General features: G+C 46.0%; 1 protein-coding gene across 1 annotated transcript in view; it reads right to left on the reverse strand.

Moving 5' to 3' along the window:
- Window positions 1-25,243, reverse strand: part of LOC136621253 (ficolin-1-B-like) — a 59,728-nt gene that overhangs the window by 7,001 nt on the left and 27,484 nt on the right. The window contains 1 exon segment of the mRNA XM_066596608.1: window positions 21,799-21,933. Coding sequence (XP_066452705.1) covers window positions 21,799-21,933 — 135 coding nt within the window.

A 25,243-nucleotide genomic window follows, 5' to 3' on the forward strand; every position in this document is an offset into this window, starting at 1 on the left:
CTGAACAAGCGCTGACAACCTTAGCGGTGACGACAGTTCTTGTGTAGTCACTTACCCGACTGTCGGCGCAGACTATTTATTTCACCCCAGTATTGTCGCTTTGTTATCCATCACTTTATTACTAGAGATGAGCGAACACCAAAATGTTCGGGTGCTCGTTATTCGGAACGAACTTCCCGCGATGCTCGAGGGTTCGTTTCGAACAACGAACCCCATTGAAGTCAATGGGCGACCAGAACATTTTTGTATTTCGCCGATGCTCGCTAAGGTTTTCATGTGTGAAAATCTGGGCAATTCAAGAAAGTGATGGGAACAACACAGCAACGGATAGGGCAGGCGAGGGGCTACATGTTGGGCTGCATCTCAAGTTCACAGGTCCCACTATTAAGCCACAATAGCGGCAAGAGTGCCCCCCCCCCCCCCTCCCAACAACTTTTACTTCTGAAAAGCCCTCATTAGCATGGCATACCTTTGCTAAGCACCACACTAGCTACAACAAAGCACAATCACTGCCTGCATGACACTCCACTGACACTTCTCCTGGGTTACATGCTGCCCAACCGCACCCCCTCCCCCCCACAGCGCACACCAAAGTGTCCCTGGGCAGCCTTCAGCTGCCCTCATGCCACACCATGCTCATGTCTATTTAGAATTGCGTCTGCCATGACGAGGGACCGCAGGCACACACTGCAGAGGTTGGCACGGCTAGGCAGCGACCCTCTTTAAAAGTGGCGGAGCGATAGCCCACAATGCTGTACAGAAGCAATGAGAAATAGAATCCTGTGCCACCGCCATCAGGAGCTGCACACGTGGGCATAGCAATGGGGAACCTATGTGCCACACACTATTCATTCTGTCAAGGTGTCTGCATGCCCCAGTCAGACCGGGCTTTTTAATTCATAGACACAGGCAGGTACAACTCCCTATTGTGAAGTCCCTGTCGACCCACAGCATGGGTGGCTCCCTGGAACCCACCGGCGGTACACAGAAATATCCCATTGCATTGCCCAACACAGCTGAGGTAGTAATGTCGTGCTTAATGCAGGTGGGCTTCGGCCCACACTGCATGCCCCAGTCTGACTGGGGTTCTTTATAAGTGTACAGATGTAGTAAAAACTCCGTGTGCACCTACAGCATGGGTGGGTGCCAGGAAGCCACCGGCGGTACATAGAAATATCCCATTGCATTGCCCAACACAGCTGAGGTAGTAATGTTGTGCTTAACCCTTTCCAATCCAATTTGTATATGGTTTTCCTAGGGGGCTTACTCTTTTTCTGCCGTTATACAACGGCGCTATATGCTGGCTAAAGCCAGTACTGCATGAGCTGACACGTAGGATAGGCTCCGACAGCAGAGAGGCTGGCAATATACAGTAAGAGAACCCCGACGGACGTCTACCAACAACGGAGCTGTACAGCCTTAAACCCTAATGTCTTCACAGGTCACACAGTGGACTGGAAAGGGTTAATGCAGGTGGGTTTCGGCCCACACTGCATGCCCCAGTCAGACTGGGTTTCTTTATAAGTGGAAACAGATGCATTTATAATTCCCTGTGGACCCACAGCATGGGTGGGTGCCAGGAAGCCACCGGCGGTACATAGAAATATCCCATTGCATTGCCCAACACAGCTGAGGTAGTTATGTTGTGCGTAATACAGGTGGGCTTCGGCCCACACTGCATGCCCCAGTCAGACTGGGGTTCTTTAGAAGTGTACAGATGTATTAAAAACTCCGTGTGCACCTACAGCATGGGTGGCTCCCTGGAACCCACCGGCGGTACATAAAAATATCCCATTGCATTGCCCAACACAGCTGAGTTAGTAATGTCGTGCTTAATGCAGGTGGGCTTCGGCCCACACTGCATGCCCCAGTCAGACTGGGGTTCTTTACAAGTGGACACATGTAGGTTAAACTCCCTGTGGACCCACTGCCTGGGTGGGTGCCAGGAAGCCACCGGCGGTACATAGAAATATCCCATTGCATTGCCCAACACAGCTGAGGTAGTTATGTCGTGCGTAATACAGGTGGGCTTCGGCCCACACTGCATGCCCCAGTCAGACTGGGGTTCTTTAGAAGTGTACAGATGTATTAAAAACTCCGTGTGCACCTACAGCATGGGTGGCTCCCTGGAACCCACCGGCGGTACATAAAAATATCCCATTGCATTGCCCAACACAGCTGAGGTAGTAATGTCGTGCTTAATGCAGGTGGGCTTCGGCCCACACTGCATGCCCCAGTCAGACTGGGGTTCTTTACAAGTGGACACATGTAGGTTAAACTCCCTGTGGACCCACTGCCTGGGTGGGTGCCAGGAAGCCACCGGCGGTACATAGAAATATCCCATTGCATTGCCCAACACAGCTGAGGTAGTAATGTCGTGCCTAATACAGGTGGGCTTCGGCCCACACTGCATGCCCCAGTCAGACTGGGGTTCTTTAGAAGTGTACAGATGTATTAAAAACTCCGTGTGCACCTACAGCATGGGTGGCTCCCTGGAACCCACCGGCGGTACATAAAAATATCCCATTGCATTGCCCAACACAGCTGAGGTAGTAATGTCGTGCTTAATGCAGGTGGGCTTCGGCCCACACTGCATGCCCCAGTCAGACTGGGGTTCTTTACAAGTGGACACATGTAGGTTAAACTCCCTGTGGACCCACTGCCTGGGTGGGTGCCAGGAAGCCACCGGCGGTACATAGAAATATCCCATTGCATTGCCCAACACAGCTGAGGTAGTAATGTCGTGCGTAATACAGGTGGGCTTCAGCCCACACTGCATGCCCCAGTCAGACGGGTTCTTTAGAAGTGTACAGATGTATTAAAAACTCAGTGTGCACCTACAGCATGGGTGGCTCCCTGGAACCCACCGGCGGTACATAAAAATATCCCATTGCATTGCCCAACACAGCTGAGGTAACGTCAGCTGTAATGCAGGTGGGCTAAAAATTAATTTGATTACACTGTAGGCGAGGGCCCACAAAAATTGCTGTATCAACAGTACTAATGTACATCCCAAAAATTGGCCATGGCCAGCCAAGAGGGCAGGTGAAACCCATTAATCGCTTTGGTTAATGTGGCTTAAGTGGTAACTAGGCCTGGAGGCAGCCCAGTGTAACGAAAAATTGGTTCAAGTTAAAGTTCCAATGCTTTTAAGCGCATTGAAACTTATAAAAATTGTTCTGAAAAATTATTTGAGTGAGCCTTGTGGCCCTAAGAAAAATTGCCCGTTCAGCGTGATTACGTGAGGTTTCAGGAGGAGGAGCAGGAGGAGGAGGAATATTAGACACAGATTGATGAAGCAGAAATGTCCCCGTTTTGGATGGTGAGAGAGAACGTAGCTTCCATCCGCGGGTGCAGCCTACGTATTGCTTACGTATCGCTGCTGTCCGCTGGTGGAGAACAGAAGTCTGGGGAAATCCAGGCTTTGTTCATCTTGATGAGTGTTAGCCTGTCGGCACTGTCGGTTGACAAGCGGCTACGCTTATCTGTGATGATTCCCCCAGCCGCACTAAACACCCTCTCCGACAAGACGCTAGCCGCAGGACAAGCAAGCACCTCCAGGGCATACAGCGCGAGTTCAGGCCACGTGTCCAGCTTCGACACCCAGTAGTTGTAGGGGGCAGAGGCGTCACCAAGGATGGTCGTGCGATCCGCTACGTACTCCCTCACCATCCTTTTACAGTGCTCCCGCCGACTCAGCCGTGACTGGGGAGCGGTGACACAGTCTTGGTGGGGAGCCATAAAGCTGGCCAGGCCCTTAAAGACTGTTGCACTGCCTGGGATGTACATGCTGCTCGATCTACGCACATCCCCTGCTACCTTGCCCTCGGTACTGCGCCTTCTGCCACTAGCGCTGTCGGCTGGGAATTTTACCATCAGCTTGTCCGCAAGGGTCCTGTGGTATAGCAACACTCTCGAACCCCTTTCCTCTTCGGGAATCAGAGTGGGCAGGTTCTCCTTATACCGTGGATCGAGCAGTGTGTACACCCAGTAATCCGTCGTGGCCAGAATGCGTGCAACGCGAGGGTCACGAGAAAGGCATCATAACATGAAGTCAGCCATGTGTGCCAGGGTACCTGTACGCAACACATGGCTGTCTTCACTAGGAAGATCACTTTCAGGATCCTCCTCCTCCTCCTCAGGCCATACACGCTGAAAGGATGACAGGCAATCAGCCGGTGTACCGTCAGCAGCGGGCCAAGCTGTCTCTTCCCCCTCCTCCTCATCCTCCTCATGCTCCTCCTCCTCCTCCTGTACGCGCTGAGAAATAGACAGGAGGGTGCCCTGACTATCCAGCGGCATACTGTCTTCCCCCGCCCCCGTTTCCGAGCGCAAAGCAGCTGCCTTTATGGTTTGCAGGGAATTTCTCAAGATGCATAGCAGAGGAATGGTGACGCTAATGATTGTAGCATCGCCGCTCACCACCTGGGTAGACTCCTCAAAATTACCAAGGACATGGCAGATGTCTGCCAACCAGGCCCACTCTTCTGAAAGGAATTGAGGAGGCTGACTCCCACTGCGCCGCCCATGTTGGAGTTGGTATTCGACTATAGCTCTACGTTGTTCATAGAGCCTGGCCAACATGTGGAGCGTAGAGTTCCACCGTGTGGGCACGTCGCACAGCAGTCGGTGCACTGGCAGCTTAAAGTGATGTTGCAGGGTGCGCAGGGTGGCAGCGTCCGTGTGGGACTTGCGGAAATGTGCGCAGAGCCGGCGCGCCTTTACGAGCAGGTCTGAAAAGCGTGGGTAGCTTTTCAGAAACCGCTGAACCACCAAATTAAAGACGTGGGCCAGGCATGGCACGTGCGTGAGGCTGCCGAGCTGCAGAGCCGCCACCAGGTTACGGCCGTTGTCACACACGACCATGCCCGGTTGGAGGCTCAGCGGCGCAAGCCAGCGGTCGGTCTGCTGTGTCAGACCCTGCAGCAGTTCGTGGGCCGTGTGCCTCTTATCGCCTAAGCTGAGTAGTTTCAGCACGGCCTGCTGACGCTTGCCCACCGCTGTGCTGCCACACCGCGCGACACCGACTGCTGGCGACATGCTGCTGCTAACACATCTTGATTGCGAGACAGAGGAGGAGGAGGAGGAGGAGGAGGGTGCTTTAGTGGAGGAAGCATACACCTCCGCAGATACCACCACCGAGCTGGGGCCCGCAATTCAGGGGGTGGGTAGGACGTGAGCGGTCCCAGGCTCTGACTCTGTCCCAGCCTCCACTAAATTCACCCAATGTGCCGTCAGGGAGATGTAGTGGCCCTGCCCGCCTGTGCTTGTCCACGTGTCCGTAGTTAAGTGGACCGTGGCAGTAACCGCGTTGGTGAGGGCGCGTACAATGTTGCGGGAGACGTGGTCGTGCAGGGCTGGGACGGCACATCGGGAAAAGTAGTGGCGACTGGGAACTGAGTAGCGCGGGGCCGCCGCCTCCATGATACTTTTGAAGGACTCCGTTTCCACAACCCTATACGGCAGCATCTCAAGGCTGATGAATTTTGCTATGCGGACGGTTAACGTTTGAGCGTGCGGGTGCGTGGCGGCGTACTTGCGCTTGCGCTCCAACAGTTGCGCAAGCGACGGCTGGACGGTGCGCTGAACTACACTGCTGGATGGGGCCGAGGACAGCGGAGGTGAGGGTGTGGGTGCAGGCCAGGAGACGGTAGTGCCTGTGTCCTGAGAGGGGGGTTGCATCTCAGTGGCAGGTTGGGGCACAGGGGGAGAGGCAGGGGTGCAAACCGGAGGCGCTGAACGGCCTTCGTCCCACCTTGCGGGGTGCTTGGCCATCATATGTCTGCGCATGGTGGTGGTGGTGAGGCTGTTGGTGTTGGCTCCCCGGCTGAGCTTTGCGCGACAAAGGTTGCACACCACTGTTCGTCGGTCGTCAGGTGTCTCTGTGAAAAACTGCCAGACCTTAGAGCACCTCGGCCTCTGCAGGGTGGCATGGCGCGAGGGGGCGCTTTGGGAAACACTTGGTGGATTATTCGGTCTGGCCCTGCCTCTACCCCTGGCCACCGCACTGCCTCTTGCAACCTGCCCTGCTGATGCCCTTGACTCCCCCTCTGAAGACCTGTCCTCCTGAGTAAGCGTTGCACACCAGGTGGGGTCAGTCACCTCATCGTCCTGCTGCTCTTCCTCCGAATCCTCTGTGCGCTGCTCCCTCGGACTTACTGCCCTTACTACTACCTCACTGCAAGACAACTGTGTCTGATCGTCATCGTCCTCCTCTCCCACAGAAAGTTGTTGAGACAGTTGGCGGAAGTCCCCAGCCTCTTCCCCCGGACCCCAGGAACTTTTCAATGGTTGGGCATCAGCCACGATAAACTCCTCTGGTGGGAGAGGAACCACTGCTGCCCAATCTGACCAGGGGCCCGAGAACAGCTCCTGGGAGTCTGCCCGCTCCTGAGCAGGTGTTATTGTAGTGGAGTGAGGAGGCTGGGAGGAAGGAGGAGCAGCAGACAGAGGATTCGGATTGGCAGCAGTGGACGGCGCAGAACTGCGGGTAGACGATAGGTTGCTCGAAGCACTTTCTGCCATCCAGGACAGGACCTGCTCACACTGCTCATTTTCTAATAACCGTCTCCCGCGTGGACCCATTAATTGGGCGATGAATGTGGGGACGCCAGAAACGTGCCTCTCTCCTAATCGCGCAGCAGTCGGCTGCGACACACCGGGATCAGGAGCTCGGGCTGTGCCCACACCCTGACTTGGCCCTCCGCGTCCTCGGCCGCGTCCACGTCCTCTAGGCCTACCCCTACCCCTCAGCATGCTGTATTACCAGTGATTTGATTTCACAGGCAGGAAATAAATTGGCGCAAGACTGCAAGCCAAATATAATTTTTGCCCTTTTTGGAAAACGAAAGGCCCCACTGCCTCTAGTGAATGAATTATCTAAGTTTAATAACTGTGCTGTGTCCCTGCTAATGTGTCACAGAACGTGAGGGTAGCAGAGTTATTATAACTCTGGCAGAGCAGGTATTTTTTTCCCAATTAAGGAAAGCAAATGGCGAAGCCAGCAGTAAAGCGTAGCTGGGTGCGTCTGATTTAGCAATGTTGTTCACGCAGCTCACACGTGTCCACAGCCCTTAGGACGGACAGAGGCTGGACAAATAGATTTGTTTTCAGTTTTTTTCCACCAAAAGGCAGCACTGCGTATATTCAATGAACATGAGAAGTTTAATAACTGTGCTGTGTCCCTGCTTATGTGTCACAGAACGTGAGGGTAGCAGAGTTATTATAACTCTGGCAGAGCAGGTATTTTTTTCCCAATTAAGGAAAGCAAATGGCGAAGCCAGCAGTAAAGCGTAGCTGGGTGCGTCTGATTTAGCAATGTTGTTCACGCAGCTCACACGTGTCCACAGCCCTTAGGACGGACAGAGGCTGGACAAATAGATTTGTTTTCAGTTTTTTTCCACCAAAAGGCAGCACTGCGTATATTCAATGAACATGAGAAGTTTAATAACTGTGCTGTGTCCCTGCTTATGTGTCACAGAACGTGAGGGTAGCAGAGTTATTATAACTCTGGCAGAGCAGGTATTTTTTTCCCAATTAAGGAAAGCAAATGGCGAAGCCAGCAGTAAAGCGTAGCTGGGTGCGTCTGATTTAGCAATGTTGTTCACGCAGCTCACACGTGTCCACAGCCCTTAGGACGGACAGAGGCTGGACAAATAGATTTGTTTTCAGTTTTTTTCCACCAAAAGGCAGCACTGCGTATATTCAATGAACATGAGAAGTTTAATAACTGTGCTGTGTCCCTGCTTATGTGTCACAGAACGTGAAGGTAGCAGAGTTATTATAACTCTGGCAGAGCAGGTATTTTTTTCCCAATTAAGGAAAGCAAATGGCGAAGCCAGCAGTAAAGCGTAGCTGGGTGCGTCTGATTTAGCAATGTTGTTCACGCAGCTCACACGTGTCCACAGCCCTTAGGACGGACAGAGGCTGGACAAATAGATTTGTTTTCAGTTTTTTTCCACCAAAAGGCAGCACTGCGTATATTCAATGAACATGAGAAGTTTAATAACTGTGCTGTGTCCCTGCTTATGTGTCACAGAACGTGAGGGTAGCAGAGTTATTATAACTCTGGCAGAGCAGGTATTTTTTTCCCAATTAAGGAAAGCAAATGGCGAAGCCAGCAGTAAAGCGTAGCTGGGTGCGTCTGATTTAGCAATGTTGTTCACGCAGCTCACACGTGTCCACAGCCCTTAGGACGGACAGAGGCTGGACAAATAGATTTGTTTTCAGTTTTTTTCCACCAAAAGGCAGCACTGCGTATATTCAATGAACATGAGAAGTTTAATAACTGTGCTGTGTCCCTGCTTATGTGTCACAGAACGTGAGGGTAGCAGAGTTATTATAACTCTGGCAGAGCAGGTATTTTTTTCCCAATTAAGGAAAGCAAATGGCGAAGCCAGCAGTAAAGCGTAGCTGGGTGCGTCTGATTTAGCAATGTTGTTCACGCAGCTCACACGTGTCCACAGCCCTTAGGACGGACAGAGGCTGGACAAATAGATTTGTTTTCAGTTTTTTTCCACCAAAAGGCAGCACTGCGTATATTCAATGAACATGAGAAGTTTAATAACTGTGCTGTGTCCCTGCTTATGTGTCACAGAACGTGAGGGTAGCAGAGTTATTATAACTCTGGCAGAGCAGGTATTTTTTTCCCAATTAAGGAAAGCAAATGGCGAAGCCAGCAGTAAAGCGTAGCTGGGTGCGTCTGATTTAGCAATGTTGTTCACGCAGCTCACACGTGTCCACAGCCCTTAGGACGGACAGAGGCTGGACAAATAGATTTGTTTTCAGTTTTTTTCCACCAAAAGGCAGCACTGCGTATATTCAATGAACATGAGAAGTTTAATAACTGTGCTGTGTCCCTGCTTATGTGTCACAGAACGTGAGGGTAGCAGAGTTATTATAACTCTGGCAGAGCAGGTATTTTTTTCCCAATTAAGGAAAGCAAATGGCGAAGCCAGCAGTAAAGCGTAGCTGGGTGCGTCTGATTTAGCAATGTTGTTCACGCAGCTCACACGTGTCCACAGCCCTTAGGACGGACAGAGGCTGGACAAATAGATTTGTTTTCAGTTTTTTTCCACCAAAAGGCAGCACTGCGTATATTCAATGAACATGAGAAGTTTAATAACTGTGCTGTGTCCCTGCTTATGTGTCACAGAACGTGAGGGTAGCAGAGTTATTATAACTCTGGCAGAGCAGGTATTTTTTTCCCAATTAAGGAAAGCAAATGGCGAAGCCAGCAGTAAAGCGTAGCTGGGTGCGTCTGATTTTTACAGGTTGCAGACGCAGCTCAAACGTGTCCACCGGCGTTAGGCCGGACAGAGGCAGGACAAATTTAATTATTTTCCGTTTTTTGGCACCAAAAGGCAGCACTGCGTATATTCAATGAATAACAACTGTGTTGTCGCCCTGCCTATACAATTCTTTCCCTGCAGTATCAATGGAGGGTGCAATGGTCTGCAGAGGCGATTTTGAGAAGCAAAAAAAAATGCAGCACAGCTAACAGCAGCCTGGACAGTACTGCACACGGATAAATATGGCCCTAGAAAGGACCGTTGAGGTTCTTGAAGGCTACACTCACTCCTAACACTCTCCCTGCCTATGCAGCACTTCTGTCCCTAATGCCGAGTGCAATGCTCTGCACTGCCGATTTTGAGAAAAAAAAAATTTGCCACTGCTAACAGCAGCCAACACACAGCTATCAGTGGCCCTAATAAGGACCTTTGGGGGGTCTTGAAGCCTACACTAACTACCAATTCTTTCCCTACAGCAGCTCCGGTACAAACAGCACTGTCCCTCATCTAACTCACCAGGCATCTGAGGCGAGCCGCGGGAGGGGCCGACTTTTATGTTCGGGTGACACCTGATCTTCCCAGCCACTCACAGCAGGGGGGTGGTATAGGGCTTGAACGTCACAGGGGGAAGTTGTAATGCCTTCCCTGTCTTTCAATTGGCCAGAAAAGCGTGCAAACGTCTCAGGGAAGTAAGTGAAAGTAACCAGAACACCGCATGGTGTTCGTTACGAATAACGAACATCCCGAACACCCTAATATTCGCACGAATATCAAGCTCGGACGAACGCGTTCGCTCATCTCTATTTATTACGTATCATCTAATTCACGCATCTACCATTATTTTAACCCCTTAGTGACCAAGCCTGTTTACACCTTAATGACCAGGCCAAATTATGGAAATATGACATGTTACTTTAACATAGAATAACTCTGTAAAGGGTTTGCATATCCAAGTAATTCTGGCGCTGTTTTTTCGACACTTATTGTACTTCATTTAGGTGGTGAAAATAGACAGATACAATTTGTGTATATTTATTGAAAGCACCGAAATCAGGAAAACTTTGAAAAAAATTGTCATTTGTTTCACATTTTCAACTGCAATATCTCAAATATGTCCAAACATACCGTACAAATTTTTGATGAAACATATATTTCCATCTGTTTACTTTATTCTGGTGTCAGAAACGCTATCTTTTCTCCTTAAAGAGAGCACCTAGACGGTGAGTGAGGAGACTCAAATGGCCATGCACACTCCTCTGGGTAACATGTAAATAAGGGAGATGGAATAAAACCTCCACGGTGCCACCTATTGGAAGGCAGTATTCCTTCAAGCCAAAGTCAAACTTTTTATACAAGCCTTGTACAATGACAGGGAATTAAAAGCATGTACAGTCTCCATGTACATACAGCTGTTTCAGGATGTTTGTCCTTCATCAGTGCAAGTAGGAGTCTGGCTCAAATATGTGCAAACATACCGTACAAATTTTTGATGAAATATATATCTCCATCTGTTTACTTTATTCTGGTGTCCTTAAGGAGAGAACCTAGATGGTGAGTGAGGAGACTTAAATGGCCATGCACACTCCTCTGGGTAATATGCAAATAAGGGAGATTGAATAAAACCTCCACAGTGCCACCTATTGGAAGGCAGTAAGACAGCTTTATTCTGGTAGCACATTGGAGATAGCAAAGGCTCATAGGTGTCAGAATGATAGATACCCCCACAAATAACTCCATTTAAAAAAATACACATTTTAATGTATTCACTGAGGGGTGTCATGAGTATTGTGACCCCATGTTTCTTTTCAGGAGTTAATGCAATTTTGATGAGAAAAAATAAAATTTCATATTTTTGCAAATATGTCATGTTAAAGGCAGGATTTTTTTCTATAGTGCACATGAAAGTGAGGATTTGCACCCCAAAATGGATACCCCTGTTTGCCCTGTGTTCATAAACATACCCGTTGTGGCCATAATCTTATGTCCGTATGCATAATGGGGCTTTCAGAACAGACATTTTGCTTAAAAGGGATTTAGGCCCCATTGCCCACTTGTAGAGCCCTTGAGCTGCCAAAATGACGGAGAACCCCCACAAATGACCCCATTTTGAAAACTAGACCATGTAACAAATTCATCTAGGGGTCTACTCCATATTTTGACCCCACAGTTTTTGAATGAATCTAAGCAAAGCAGAAGGAAAAAAAAATTAAGATTTTTGTTTTTCGTCAATTGTCATTTTAAGAACACTTTTTGTACAGTAGCACACGTATGAATGAAGATTTTCACCCCAAAATGGATATCCTTGTTTGTGATGTGTTCAGAGACATACCCATTGTGGCCCTAATCCTATGTCTGTATGCACAATGGGGCCTGAAATGAAAGGAGCATTACACTGTTTTTTTAACTTTTACGTGGTTGCCAATATCTGTTGGATAACGGCGATCACGTGACTGGAGACTGCTTAGCGCGGCCCTGAGTACCGTACATACTCGAGGATAAGTCAACTCGAATATAAGTCGAGGCACCTAAGTTTACCACCAAAAACTGGGAAAACGTAGTGACTCGGGTATAAGCCCAGGGTGGGCTTATATAAGAGGACAGATGGACTCCCCGCGGGGAGTAAATAACCCCCTGCCACAGCTGTGACAGCTGTGGCAGAGGATCGCAAAGCTCTCCCATTGCCTTCAATGTGGCCGCGGCTGCTGCCGGAGACCCCATTGAAAGCAATGGTCTGCCGGCAAACCCTGCAGTGATTTTCGGAGAAGGGCCTTAAATATACACCCTTCCCTGAAAATCATCCCTAGCTGTAGTAAAAAATAAATATATATACACTCACCTGTCCGACGCTCCCGGAGGCTCGGCGCGTCTAGCTGCTTGTCATCCCAGCACTGTAATGAAGTTCTTTCAGCAGGCGGGCATTCAAAATCCTTGCCTGCTGAAAGGGCAGCGTCTGATTGGCTGATGCTCAGCCAATTTAAAGCCCTTCCCCGAAAATCACTGCAGGGCTTGCCGGCAGCCCATTGCTTTCAATAGAGCTGGCTGTAGCGCTGACTCTGTTGAATTCAATGGGAGAACACTGCACTACACTCCTACCGCCGTGACAGCTATGGCGGAGGATTTCTTCATCTCTGCGGGGAGTCCCAGTGTCACTGGACACTGTGACAATGCTATCACAGTGTTCAGTGACAAGGGGACTCCCCGCAGAGATGAAAAATTCCTCTGTCACAGCTGTAGCAGAGGATTGCGATGTTCTCTGTATGTCAATGGGGCTGCTGCAGCTGCCGCCGGCCCCATTACCCAAAGGTGAAACCCCTGGATGTGATAGCATCCAGGAATTTCATATCCAAGGAATCCTCTGCTGCAGTTGTCATAGCCGCAGCAGGTAATAGCAGGCAGCGCACTTTTAGTGTGGAAAAACGCGGCCAAGTGCTTTTTTTTTTTTTTTTGCGTGCTGCCCGCTTTGGTCAGGCAAATTTTTGAACCCATGCGTTTTGTGCACAAAAATTCACGAGTTAAAACGTCTGTGTGACTGATCCCTTAAAACTTCTAAAATATTGCTGAAGGAATAAGTATTGTAAGAGGCTAATTAATTCTAGCACTAAATCCCCTCTGACTCCTCTAATTAGAAATCTTCTATTTCTTAAACTGCCTTTAAAAACTGAAGAAACATTTAACCAATATGAATTTGATTGATATATGGCACATGCAGCACCATTCCGACACAGATTATACCTTCTCCCGCTTACATAAATCTTATTGCAGATTAGACTATCTGTTCATTAGTGACAGATTCTTACCTTTAATATGTTCCTCTCAAATAGGTTCCATTACACTCTCGGACCATGCCCCTACCTCTTTCTCGCTCTATTTCTTGAACATTCCTCCTCGTTCGACACGCCTCACTATTTGACTCAATTGAAGGAATTCCTGGAGGATTTTTTATTTTTTTTTTTAATCAGATTTTTATTAGAGCTTTTGGTATAACAAAATTATCTCCTCAACATAGGAGAGAATACAATACAAGATAGTCCTTGAGTTAAGATGCTACCATGCCGTATGGACAGCAAAAATTATGACCAGCTACTGTGTCAACGAAAAGTCATCATAGCAGCGCGCCTGCCTGGAAATATTATAACGCTCTTAATTGAGAGAGAGAGAGGGGGGAGGAGGGGGAAGGAAAGAATGTGGAGATAGGGGAGGGAAGGATAGGATGGGGAGAAAGTGTATGCCAGTAGGCGGTGAGGTGTGATTCCTTGGTTATGCAACCTAGATATTTCTTTCTTGCTAAAGATAGCCTGTTCCTGTGGTGGCCTCTGACAGTCACACAGACGCTTTATCTAGTTAAAAGCCCGGTCGATGTCACCTTCAATGCCCGAGGTCTACATGGTTAGGATCTGGTACAAAGGGCGGGGAGGCCTGTGCAGCAGGTTGATCATATCAGGAGAATTGAAGAGGATACTCCTGACCCCGTACGGCTCTGTTGCATTACTATTAGACAGTTCCATTTCAGGACATTATTTGTCTCCAGGGGTGCCATATCCTCACAAATCCATTGTGCAATCCAGTGTTCCAACTATGTAACCCCTCCATGTTGTATATCGAGTCAACTTTTGTTTTCCATTGTGCCAGAGTGGGAGGGGTTTTCTGGAACCAAAGGGAGGGTATCAGGGCTTTGGCCGCATACAGAAGGAATGACAACAGTTTGTCTTTGAGGGGGTGGAAGTTCGCGGAGAGCTTCCAAAGGAATAGCATCTCCGCTGTTATTAGGAAGTTCGGCTTAAGAAGACGCATTACTTCCTCAACTTCTTTCCAGAATGTGGTTATTGCCGTGCACTCCCACTAGATTGACTAAACGAACCTGTTTCAGTGTTGCAGTGTTGCATCCCCAGCATTTGTCGTGTGTAGCTAGTTTGTAGGCATAGAGCCATTGTGGGGTCTTATACCATCTTACTATAATTCTATAATGACTTTCCTGAAGCAGAATGCATAGAGAGAGACCAAGGGCGGTTTGTAAGATCAATTTAATATCTGTAGAGGTTAGGGATATTTTAAGTTCTTTTTCCCAGGAGTCCAGGAAAGCCGGTTTATATAGCTCTGGGGATGTAGTGATCCTGTTGCGGATAATGGAGATCAATTTATGTTTTGGTCGGTCGCTAAAGAGCATCTTTTCGAATGGAGTCCCTGGTCTTGTAGAGCTGTAAGTTTTCTGAAACTCCCCAAAGGCTTTGAGTACATGAGCCCTTTGTAGGAAGGAGAGGGATAATTGCGGAGATAGGGTATTTAAGATGTCCGCGGGCTGCCTGTGGGCATGCGTTTGTAGATCGCTTATCCTAAAGGTGGCGAATTTCTCCCAGATGCTTCTGATTGCTCTGTCTGTTGTCCAGCCCAGACGTTTGCTAAGAGTACTCAGTGGTGCTAGGGGAGAAGGTTCTGGAACCAGGGATTGCTTTAGTTTGTCCCAAACCTCACAGGGGCCTCGTAACAGTGGGTTCAAGTTTTTAGACCTATATATACTTTTGGAGGGGTACCAGAGGTCCTCCAATAGAGTTTCTCCATCGCAACCTGCTAATAGGAGGTGTAGCAATTTATCCCCGGAAGGGGAGACTAGGTCCATCCAATATCTGAGTTGGATAGCTTGGTAGAAGTCGTGGACGCATGGCAATTCGATTTCCCCCCCTCCCCCCCTCTGATTTCCTTTTAATCATGAGACTGAAGGCCAAACGAAGCCTTCTCTGTCTCCAGACATATCCGGAAAAGGCCGAATGTAGGGCCCTAAAGAAGGACTCAGGCAGATGAATTGGGAGCATCCTAAGCTTGTATAGGATCTGAAGGAGAACATATGACTTTAGTATGTTTTTCCTGCTGAACCAGGAAACGTACAGCATGTCATATGTATGAAGTAGTGTTTTGACCTGAGTTAGGAGAGGTAAGAAGTTGGTGCTGAATAAATCTTCCGCTTTCTTTGTGATCTTGACTCCGAGAAACTCAATTGAGGTGTCAGACCATTCGAAGGGCGAGCTAGACTTCAGTGGCGAGCGGCGGGCTGGAGGGATGGATATATTTAAGATAGTAGATTTGGAAAAGTTTATTTTGAAATTTGATATGGTTCTGAAGGAGTTTAAAAGAGCAGTCCGATTTGGGATTCCTGTATCTGGTTCGGATATTATGAACATGATATCGTCTGCGAACGCAGCCATGTTTAAACTGGCTGGACCTAGCTCTAGGCCTTTTATATTGGGAGCTATCCTGACTATCCGCAGTAGGGGTTCCAGGGTTAGGATGAAGAGGGTCGGAAATAGCGGGCAGCCCTGTTGGGTTCCATTTCTGATGTCGAAAGGAGGGGAGACTAAGTTATTGACCTTCAGTCTGGCGTATGGTTCTTTATATAAAGAAAAGATTGCGGAAATGAATGGGGGTGGGAAATTGAAGTGGATCAGGACCCTCTCCATGTAAGTCCAGCTCACCCTGTCGAACGCCTTCTCAGCATCTGTTCCGACTATCACTAGTGCGATGTTATGGGTCTGTGCGTATCTGATGGTGTGTAGCAATCTGTAGCAGTTATCTCTGCCCTCTCTGCTCTTAACAAAACCCGTTTGTTCTCTGTCGATCAGAGAAGGAATCAGGTTTTCCAATCTTTTGGCCAATAGTTTGGCCCAGAGCTTGACGTCTGAGTTGATAAGAGAGATAGGTCTATAACTGCTACAGAGCTCAGGGTTTTTAGTTTTCTTTGTGGATAAGCGTAATATGCGCCTCCTGTGCTTGCTTGTGTAACTGATTCCCTGACATGAGGGCGTTGAAAAGATCTTTAATTTCGGAGTCAAGATCTAATTGAAGGCTTTATAATATAGGACTGGGAAGCCATCTGGGCCGGGACTTTTCCCAGTAGGTCTAGTCGCTATTATTTCTTCTACTTCTTGTAAAGAGATGGGAAGTAGTAAAGATTGGGCAGCGCTGTCTTCCAATTTGGGGAGATTGACGGAGTTCAAGAAGAGATCTATTTGCTCTTTGGCATAGCTAAGGTTTGGAGAAAGATCATGGCTTTTTAGGTTATAGAGGTCTGCATAAAACCTCCGGAAGGTCTCGGCTATTTTTTTTGATGAGGAAGTGGATTTGCCTGAGTGGTCCTTGATGGATGCAATATAGTTTTTAGCCCTAGCCTTTTTAATTAGGGCGGAGAGAAGCTTGCTTCCCTTGTTTCCATGAGCGTAGACATTGTATTTGAGATATAGGTGTTTTTTATTGCATCTGGACTCTAACAAATGTTTAAGCTTACGTCTCAAGTCTATCAGTTCTTCTAATTTATTTGTTGCTAAAGATAGTTTAGAGAGTTGTTCCAGCTTTGAGATCTGAACTAAGAGATTCTCTATTTCAGATTGTTGTTGCTTTTTGACTCTTGAACCCAGGGAAATGAGCAAGCCTCTCATGTAGGCCTTATGGGCTTCCCACACTACCTGGAACGCGGAGTCTCCAGTTTTGTTGAGTTAGAAGAATTCTTCCAGCATGTCTGAGAGGCGGGCCCTCTCTGTCTCTGTGTCTAACAGGGAGGTATTGAGCCTCCACATTCATTCCCTAGGGCCTTTGGCTAAGAGTCTAAGATCTATATGAATGGGGGCGTGGTCTGAGATAGTGATCAAATCTATTTTTGCTCCCTCCACTTTTGTCAGGATATCCTGGGAGAGACATATGTGGTCAAGCCTTTGGAATGAAGTATGTACTTGAGAGAAGTATGTGTAATATTTTGTTGAGGGGTTAATAGATCGCCACGCGTCCACGACTCCCATATCTTGGAGGGTTTTGTTTAATTTTTCGATTTGTCTCTGGGAGATCCAGGATCTACCCTTTGACGAATCCAACAGGGGGTTTAGAATGACGTTTAAGTCTTCTCCTAAAACAATGGGCCCTTCGGCGAATTCTCTCAGAATTCCAAGTTGTTCTATCAACCAGCACACTTGGTTTGAGTTGGGTGCATATAGGTTAGCTATTGTTAATCTGGTGTTGTTCATGGAACCCTTTAGGAATAACACCCTGCCCAGCTCGTCTGAATACCTAGCTTTGAGGGAGAACACGATGGATCTATGAAACATAATAGACACCCCTTTAGAAGCGAAGACTGGATGGGAATTATGGAAGCATTGGGAGAATATTTTACCTGGAAGGTTACTATGGCTGCTTCCTTTAAAATGTGTTTCCTGTAGGAGCAATACCTTGGTGTTGTATTTTTTGACCAGTTGGGAGACATTGCACCTTTTTTGAGGAGAGTTCAAACCTCGGACATTGAAGGATGTGACTCTTAACGTTTCCACGGATCTGAGGTTGTCCATAGACATCTTGATCTGTTGGGAGGGACCTTTAGGCTAAAGAAAAGAGGAGCACAGCTTGAATGAAAAAATTATGCACACAATGCTTCAATGAGGTAATAGGCGACGATACAGACGTAGTGCTCTAATCTGTCCCTCTGGTAGGCGAGAATAGGTAGGGGGATTGTGTGGGAGTGGGGAGGGAGGTAGGGGGAGGAAAAATTTGGGTAAAGGGGGAGGCTAGGGGGGAGAAGAGAACTAACAATAACAATTAGTTATCGCACCAGTAAATTCTGGTTGCTTTAAGGGATACAGGTGAATTCGCTACAAGGTTCTGGAGCTCAGCTGTATGTGTGAGACGGAAAGTAGCGTTCAGTAACGATAGAAAGAAATTTGTTTTCACCCGATCGGGGGAGCACAAGTAAGCACTTTCTTCTGGGGAGGGGTAAGAAAAGCGTTCTAGATGATGTCAGACACCGGAGTCTGTTTTAACGGACAGACAGACAGAGTCCAATGTTCGGACCTACTCGGGTCTGCCGAGTAGGCATCACTGCTGGTAACTTGATAACAAAGTTGAATGGCGGAACTCGTCTCGTCGGAGAATGTTGCTGTGAGGTGGAAGGTTAGTATACCATTAAGAATTCAGGGATCTCCAGAGGCACTTTCCTCTCTGTGCTTCTTTCTCTGCTTGCTTCGGGGAGATTTTGAATAACTTGCGGTGCGCCAGTTTTCCTGTGTAGGCAAGTACGGAAGGGTTGGAAATTCCGGTAGAGGGAGCCAAATGGGAAGGTCTATGGGTTCTATACCCAGATGTTGCCAGCTTCACTTCAGGTCTTCTGGGGAGCGAATGTTTTTAGTCTCTTTCCTTTATGTAAAATGCCGATCCCGAAAGGGAAGAGCCAGGCGTATTTAATGTTCTTGGATTTTAACACCTCAAGCAGAGGATGGAGGAGCCTACGTTTGGCTAGGGTTGTGGGTGAGAGATCCTAATAGATCTGGATTGCCGAGCCATCATATTGGAGGCTTCTAGAGTTCCGTGCTACATTTAGAATAGCTACTGCATCAGGAAAAACCAAAAGTTTACATAGAATGTCCCTTGGAGGATCGGTTGGAGCTGGCTGTGGTCTTAGGGCTCTGTGCACTCGTTCTATGGATATCTTTGAGGCTCTATCTTCCCCCAGCAGGTCTACAAAAGTCTCCATGATGACCTTATTTAGGGTCCAGGACTCTGGTAATCCTTTTATGCGGACATTATTGCGGCGATTTCTTTTTTCTAAATCCTCCTGCATCAGGAGCATTTTGTTAAGGTGGAGGTGTTGCTCCTTTACTGCTGCGGCCAGTTCCCCTGCATGGGTAGTAATGGTGGCTGAAGAGCCCTCCAGATGCTCCACTCTTCTCCCCATATGCCTTACCTCCTCCTTGATTTCTGTTAGTTCAGCCAACACCGGCCCCATGGTCGTGGAGAGTAAATCTCGCATAAAGCCTTTTGACAGTGGCTTGTCTTCTTCTGCCTCTGAGGAGATCTCTCCCACCCGTGCTATGCTCAGGGCTGCAGCAGCCGCCGGCGCCATATTGCCTGCAGCGTGTGGGGAGCGGGCGCTCTGGTCTTTGAGAAATATTTGCTGGTGGGACTGACCTCGGGCTCAACGGCGGGTCCCTGTATGTTGTCCGGTCTTCTCCTTGCTGAGCTTCCCCATTTTGGAGAAAAATCACTGCTGGAAAGTGCCTGTATATGTGCTTTAGTGACGGAGCACAAGCTCTATGCGACCATCGCTCTCATCGGTCAGGCTCGCCCCGAGGATTTTATTTTTACCAGAAATTATACACCCGAGATTTCACCTCCTATTTTATGGGAAACGCATAAAGTGTATTTACGAGGAGAATCCAATACATTCGGTACAAAATGCAAGAAATAATACTTATCTAAACGTAATTCCCTGCATGCTCAGATCACCACTTTGGTGAACGTTGGTAAACTTTACAAGGCGCTGGAGGAACAAGAGGAGCTCTACGATCTTCGAAGAGAACTTAAAAAGGTACTCAATATATGATCAACGTGGTTATACTAGACAAGCAATTTAAATTTTAAACACAGAGGCTCAAACATCATGCCCTCCATGTTTAAGAAACTAAATAAAAACTCAGTTATTGAGACTATTAGATATTCTAACAATTGCTTAGCTACTACAAATGATGAAATAACAGAAGTGCTTAAACTTCTATAGCTCTCTGTATGATCTTGTCCCCTGCCTTTTATATCCACAATGGCAAAATACAGGGTTGCCCATTCTCTCTTTCACCTTTTCATACTTACTATGGAAACACACACACAAAAATTAGATAGGAGATTGAGGGTGTACATGTTGGTGTCTATAAAAATTTTACAACAGCATTTGCAGATGACTTATATTTGACTAAATTAGCTTTTCCTCATATCCTAAACATTTTTGAACTATTTGAAATAATATCCAATTTTAAGATAAACTACTATAAATTCAAAGTTCTTAATATTTCACCCCCTTTCTCAGAGATTAGAGACCTTTTCAAACTCACCTAATTTCAGTGGCCATAAGAGCTTAGAAAATACTTAGACACTCTTTTTACTAAATTTCCCCATGACCTCTTCTCAGCTAGAATAATCCAAAAAAGTTTTACCAGCGGTGATATAGAAAACTTCCAGCCTTTATTAAAGAGTGTCGCAGCTTTTTTGTCACAAATAGGGACGTGTTTCGGTCGCAAAAAGGGACCGAAACGCGTCCCTTTTTGTGAAAAAAAGTTGTGAGACTCTTCAATAAAGGCTGGAAGTTTTCTACATCACCGCTGGTAAAACTTTTTTGGATTATTCTATATGAATCTCATGAAGGACTACATGAAACACCACGGAGAGTGAATACTAAGCCAGACCGTAGGAGCGGAGTAGTAGATGAGAGGCGGTGAGCATACCTTGTTTTTCTTGGCTCTTCTCAGCTAACTGTACTCCACTGATCTCAAAAATCAATATACAGCTAAAACACACACAGTTCCTCTCAGCTCTCTTGCATGGGACAGAAAAATGTCTTAACGTCTTATATTCTCCCACAATTACTCTATATTTTAGAAAAGGTTCCAATCCCTATCCCACAGTCTTTTTTCCCTAAAATTAGGCAAAGCTTCTCTCATTTTCACATAGATTATTGATACTTAAACCTTTATTACAGTGCAGTCCATATGAGCAGGTGGCTACACCTCACAAGGTTGAAAAAGAATCCCTTATATAAGTCTTTGGAGAGAATTCTTCTAAGCTCCCCTTTTGTGCTATTTGTGGTATCCAACAAACTAAGCCAGCTGCAAAACATTACTCCGAGGGAACTATTTTAGCCTTTCACCATACTCAGGAAATATTAAAACAAAATCCCCCCCAAAATTGCATAAATACTTTTTTTTTTCTTTCTTAAATATACAATGACAGAATTGTGTTTTCTTAGTGACCCCACCTCTCCAAAAAGAAAGTGCCAAAAAGTGTTCAAAAAGTCTTATGCGCTATCGACCATTATCCATAATGGTCGATATAAACTCTGGCTTGTACTGATAAAAAAATCCTCAAACAGTGCACCAAATTAAAGAAAATTATGTATGTTAGAATATGGGAACATAAAGTAATGCATTTTCGTTTAGTAGAAAGTTGTTTTTTAAAGGATAAAAACATAAAAATATAGATTTGGTATTGTTGTAATTGTACTTATTTGAAGAATAAATTTAAGAAGCTATTTTTAGCGTACCATAAATGGCATAAACAACAAAAGCAAAAACAATGACAAAATTAAAAAATATATATACCTTGTTCTACAAAAATATACTCTAGTATAACTATGGATACAGAAAAATCTTAAAAAATAATGCTATGGCTTTTGGAAAGCGAGGGTGAAAAATAAAGCAGAAAAATGCTTGTGACTCCAAAGAGTTAATGGATGGGGTGCAATGCCACATGTCTCCTGCCACTAGCAGCCACTGACAATAGCAGCTGATTGTGAGGGTCCTGCTGCTTGGGATGGGGGAGGGTGGGGATCAGTTATATTTTCTAGAACAGTGATCTCCAAACTGTGGTTCTCCAGTTATAGTAAAACTACAGGTCCCAGCATGCCCTAATGGCATCACTGTTCTAGAAGCTATTAGATATTGGGCCCCATGATAGAACATTACATGAAAAGCTCTATTACCAGAGTAGACATTACCTGCACTGCCTCCAGTGAACGCCCCAAGGTGCAGCTTATAATTGTCAGCTTCTTCTGATAGGGAAAATGAAGCATAAGCAGCAAAAGTGTGCTGATTTTCAAAATCTGTCAGATCAACTCGAAGTATATGGGTTCCTAGAAGGTTAAACATGTACAAAGTCAGTGGATGAAGGAAGATGCCAGAATACAGGCTGTACAGCTCTGGAAGTTCATACTCTGATGATAGGTTTGCCACTTTTGTTGCCAAAAAATATTGACCAATGTAAAAAAGGGATGTGGTTAGGGGGTGGCTTGGAACATAATTTTACTTCTCAGTGGCCTTTATTAACCCCAATAGAACACATTTGGAAATCTCATATGAGCATCTTTAATTCACAGTAGAAGGTAGAACATAGAACATGTATCAGAGGTTGAAAGTGAGACATTTTCCATTTGATTTTTAAAAATTTTAACTATTTTAGGAATTGGCAGCAATTTAGCTAAAAAAAAGTTGGGACAGGGCCATATCTACCATTGTGTAGCATCCACTCTTCTTTTTCTAACAATCTATAAATGAATAGATACAAGAGTCAAGACCAATTTCTGGAGTTTTGAGAGAGAAAGATTGTCCCATTCTTGTCTGATATTTTGTTTTATAATACTGCAAAATTTTCTATTGGTGAAAGGTCTGGACTGCAGGCAGGCCAGTTCAGCTCCGCAATATTCCTTTCATCCATCAGTAACTCCAGCTATTCTACGTGGATGGCGGGACAAGCTGGAGGCCTGACCCAAAGAATGTGGGCCATCATCATTAGACACTTTAGAGCATATGAGTGCTTTTATGCTGCAGTTCTTGCAGAAACACCATTGCATAGCTCACACATCAAAACATCAGATCATTACTAGGAGGCTGCCATCCTTTATTCCTTGTTGCAAGGCCAAAATTACATATCTCGTTTCGGCAGTGAACAGAGACCTCAAAATGCACCAGACTCAGGATAGACTGTTAAGCAGCTTTAGCACAACATTTTCCCATGGTCACGGGGATGCATCTGCAATGGATTGCAGCTCCGGGGTTCATGGCAGACAAGCAGGCATCACTAATCCATGATGGTTCAAGAATGTCAGCTCCTGCATGGATGTACTCAGACATGGCGTTGGCCCCTTTGACTTCTAGGTGTCTAAGTTGGACGATTGGCCAAAGCTTGCATAACATGCTTTACATGTGCTTGCCTGACCCACTGCCAGTGTGCTCTCAGAAGGGGTGCTCAGCACAGCTGAGGGTATGATAACAGACAAAATGCATTCACCTGTCCACAGACAATGTGGATCGCCTGACGTTAATAAAAAATAAACCAGGCACGGAGTTCATCTGACTTCTGTACTCCCATAGCAGATTCCACTGATCAGTTAGCCTGTTGGCTATTTTTATTCACATATGACTGAGCATAGATTTATATCAAAGACAACACTGTTACTGGTGGTAGTTATGTTACTGCTCTTTCTCTTGCTTCCGCCATGTTTCCTCCTTCTACTTTCCCCCAAATGAAAAAAAAATGTCAGTATGGAAATACGTTCTACAGTTGTCATGTTTCAATGAGGAGCCCACTCTGTTACTCCAGCTGTGGTTGCTGGTGGAACTGCTGCTGTTCTCCTCCTTCTCACAAGACATTTTTTTAAAGCACAATAAACAGCTGTAACTCTTCCTTTGAGAAGGCCCGTGCTTGGCTGCTCTGGTTACCTTTTGTCTTTTGCAAACTTTGTTTTTGTTGTTTTTAAAACAAGTACCATATCTGCTGTCTTCCTTGGAGCAATTGTGGGTAACTCTACTGCTTTAACTTGGAGGAGGTAGAGGAGTAGGAGGCCCATGCTGTTGTATTGCGTTCACCTGGTAGAATTTGTCCTTGTAAAGTCTATGACATTGATTTTAAAACAAGCAACACGCCTGCAGTCTTCATTGGCGTAATTTATAATTAAACAGACTCTGCATGGGCCTTCTTTTCTTTTTAGTGTTAATTAGATGAATATGACTCCATGTTTTATCCTATCTGTAACCATTTTGTATCAGATAGCCATCTTGTATGCCCCTTTATTTACATCAATTTTTCCTTTAAAATGAGAAATTACTAACAAATAGTTGCTTTAAAAGCCTGAAGTGAGCAGCCGAGACCAAAGCTGCAGCTGATGGCTGTGAAGCATCCAGACTGACTGGCATGTCAAGATGACTTGTTCCTCGCTGTTCACGCATGTTTATAAATATTTATGCTAAACATTTTATTGTTATACATTCCTGTACCCGTGTTCTGAGAAGCCGATCACATATGATTCCACTGCACCTGCGTGTGTTTGTTTGGCATTTTAGATGTTGAATTCGTAATCTTGCATATTCAGATTTGTGTTTTTAGTTTTATGAAGCAATGGTAGTAAATGGATTATAATAAATTTGAATGATTGTAATTGAGACATGTGACTCTATAACAACTGCTGCCTGTCAATTAGAGATAGATAACATTTGATCACATGCAGTTGTGTGTGATTGTGCAAGTTATTTCCTGGCCTGAATATACGAGTGACACCACTGTACACTATTTTTACCAATTTTTGGTAGAAGCACAGTGTTCACTAAATGTGTGGCTGTATTTCCATGCAATTTGGATGGCTTTGGCTGCATTGGGTACCTTCTGGAGTGAAAATCAGTGAACCCGACTGATATTAAAGGGAGTCACAACTGACTGTTCCAATTCATGATAATTGTTGTGAAATCAGGCCAAAAACAACAAACTTTTTCCACTGATCGCTAGTTATAATTAAGCGCCCCTTAATGGCTCCAATAGTGATAGGGGTCCCAAAGGTGATAATTCCCCCTGATAGTGGCCCAAATAATAGTGCACCCCCGATAGAGGCCCCAATGGTAGTGGTGTGCCGCGTAGAGTGACCCCAATGATAAGTTCCCTCTTGCCCTTTAGCAACAACCATGGCTGCAAGTAATTTACTTTCTGAAGCAGCTGTGGTCCAGCCATCTTGGCTGCTGTATGCAGAAACCATGCTTCCCTCCCTGGTGTCTATGCTGGGTACTGTATGTACAGGAATGCTGATGCCAAGAGCCTGGACAAGAGTTGCTTCAGTGAGTAAACTACTTCAAGCCATGTTAGTTTCCCGATCGTACTTACAGGAAGCAATTATTTTTTACTGGCCATAAAAATGGCTGGTAAAAAATAAATTCAAAAATACATAACATAACTTTATTTTCATCTGGTTAGTAAGTAATATTAAGCTTAGCTTGAAGGTTCTCAGGTGCTCAGGCTGACCATGAGTCAAATGGCTTAAATAGCAAGTCAACGGAAATAAACTACTCCTTAAAACCACTTTTTTTTCAAAAGATCCATAAAATTACAAATGGTAGGTACCATGTAAGCAGACTTATCTATGCTTAGACAAATAATTGATTTTAAGAGGAAGTATCATG

The sequence above is a fragment of the Eleutherodactylus coqui genome, chromosome 3, assembly GCF_035609145.1.
Source record: "Eleutherodactylus coqui strain aEleCoq1 chromosome 3, aEleCoq1.hap1, whole genome shotgun sequence".
NCBI lineage: Eukaryota > Metazoa > Chordata > Amphibia > Anura > Eleutherodactylidae > Eleutherodactylus > Eleutherodactylus coqui.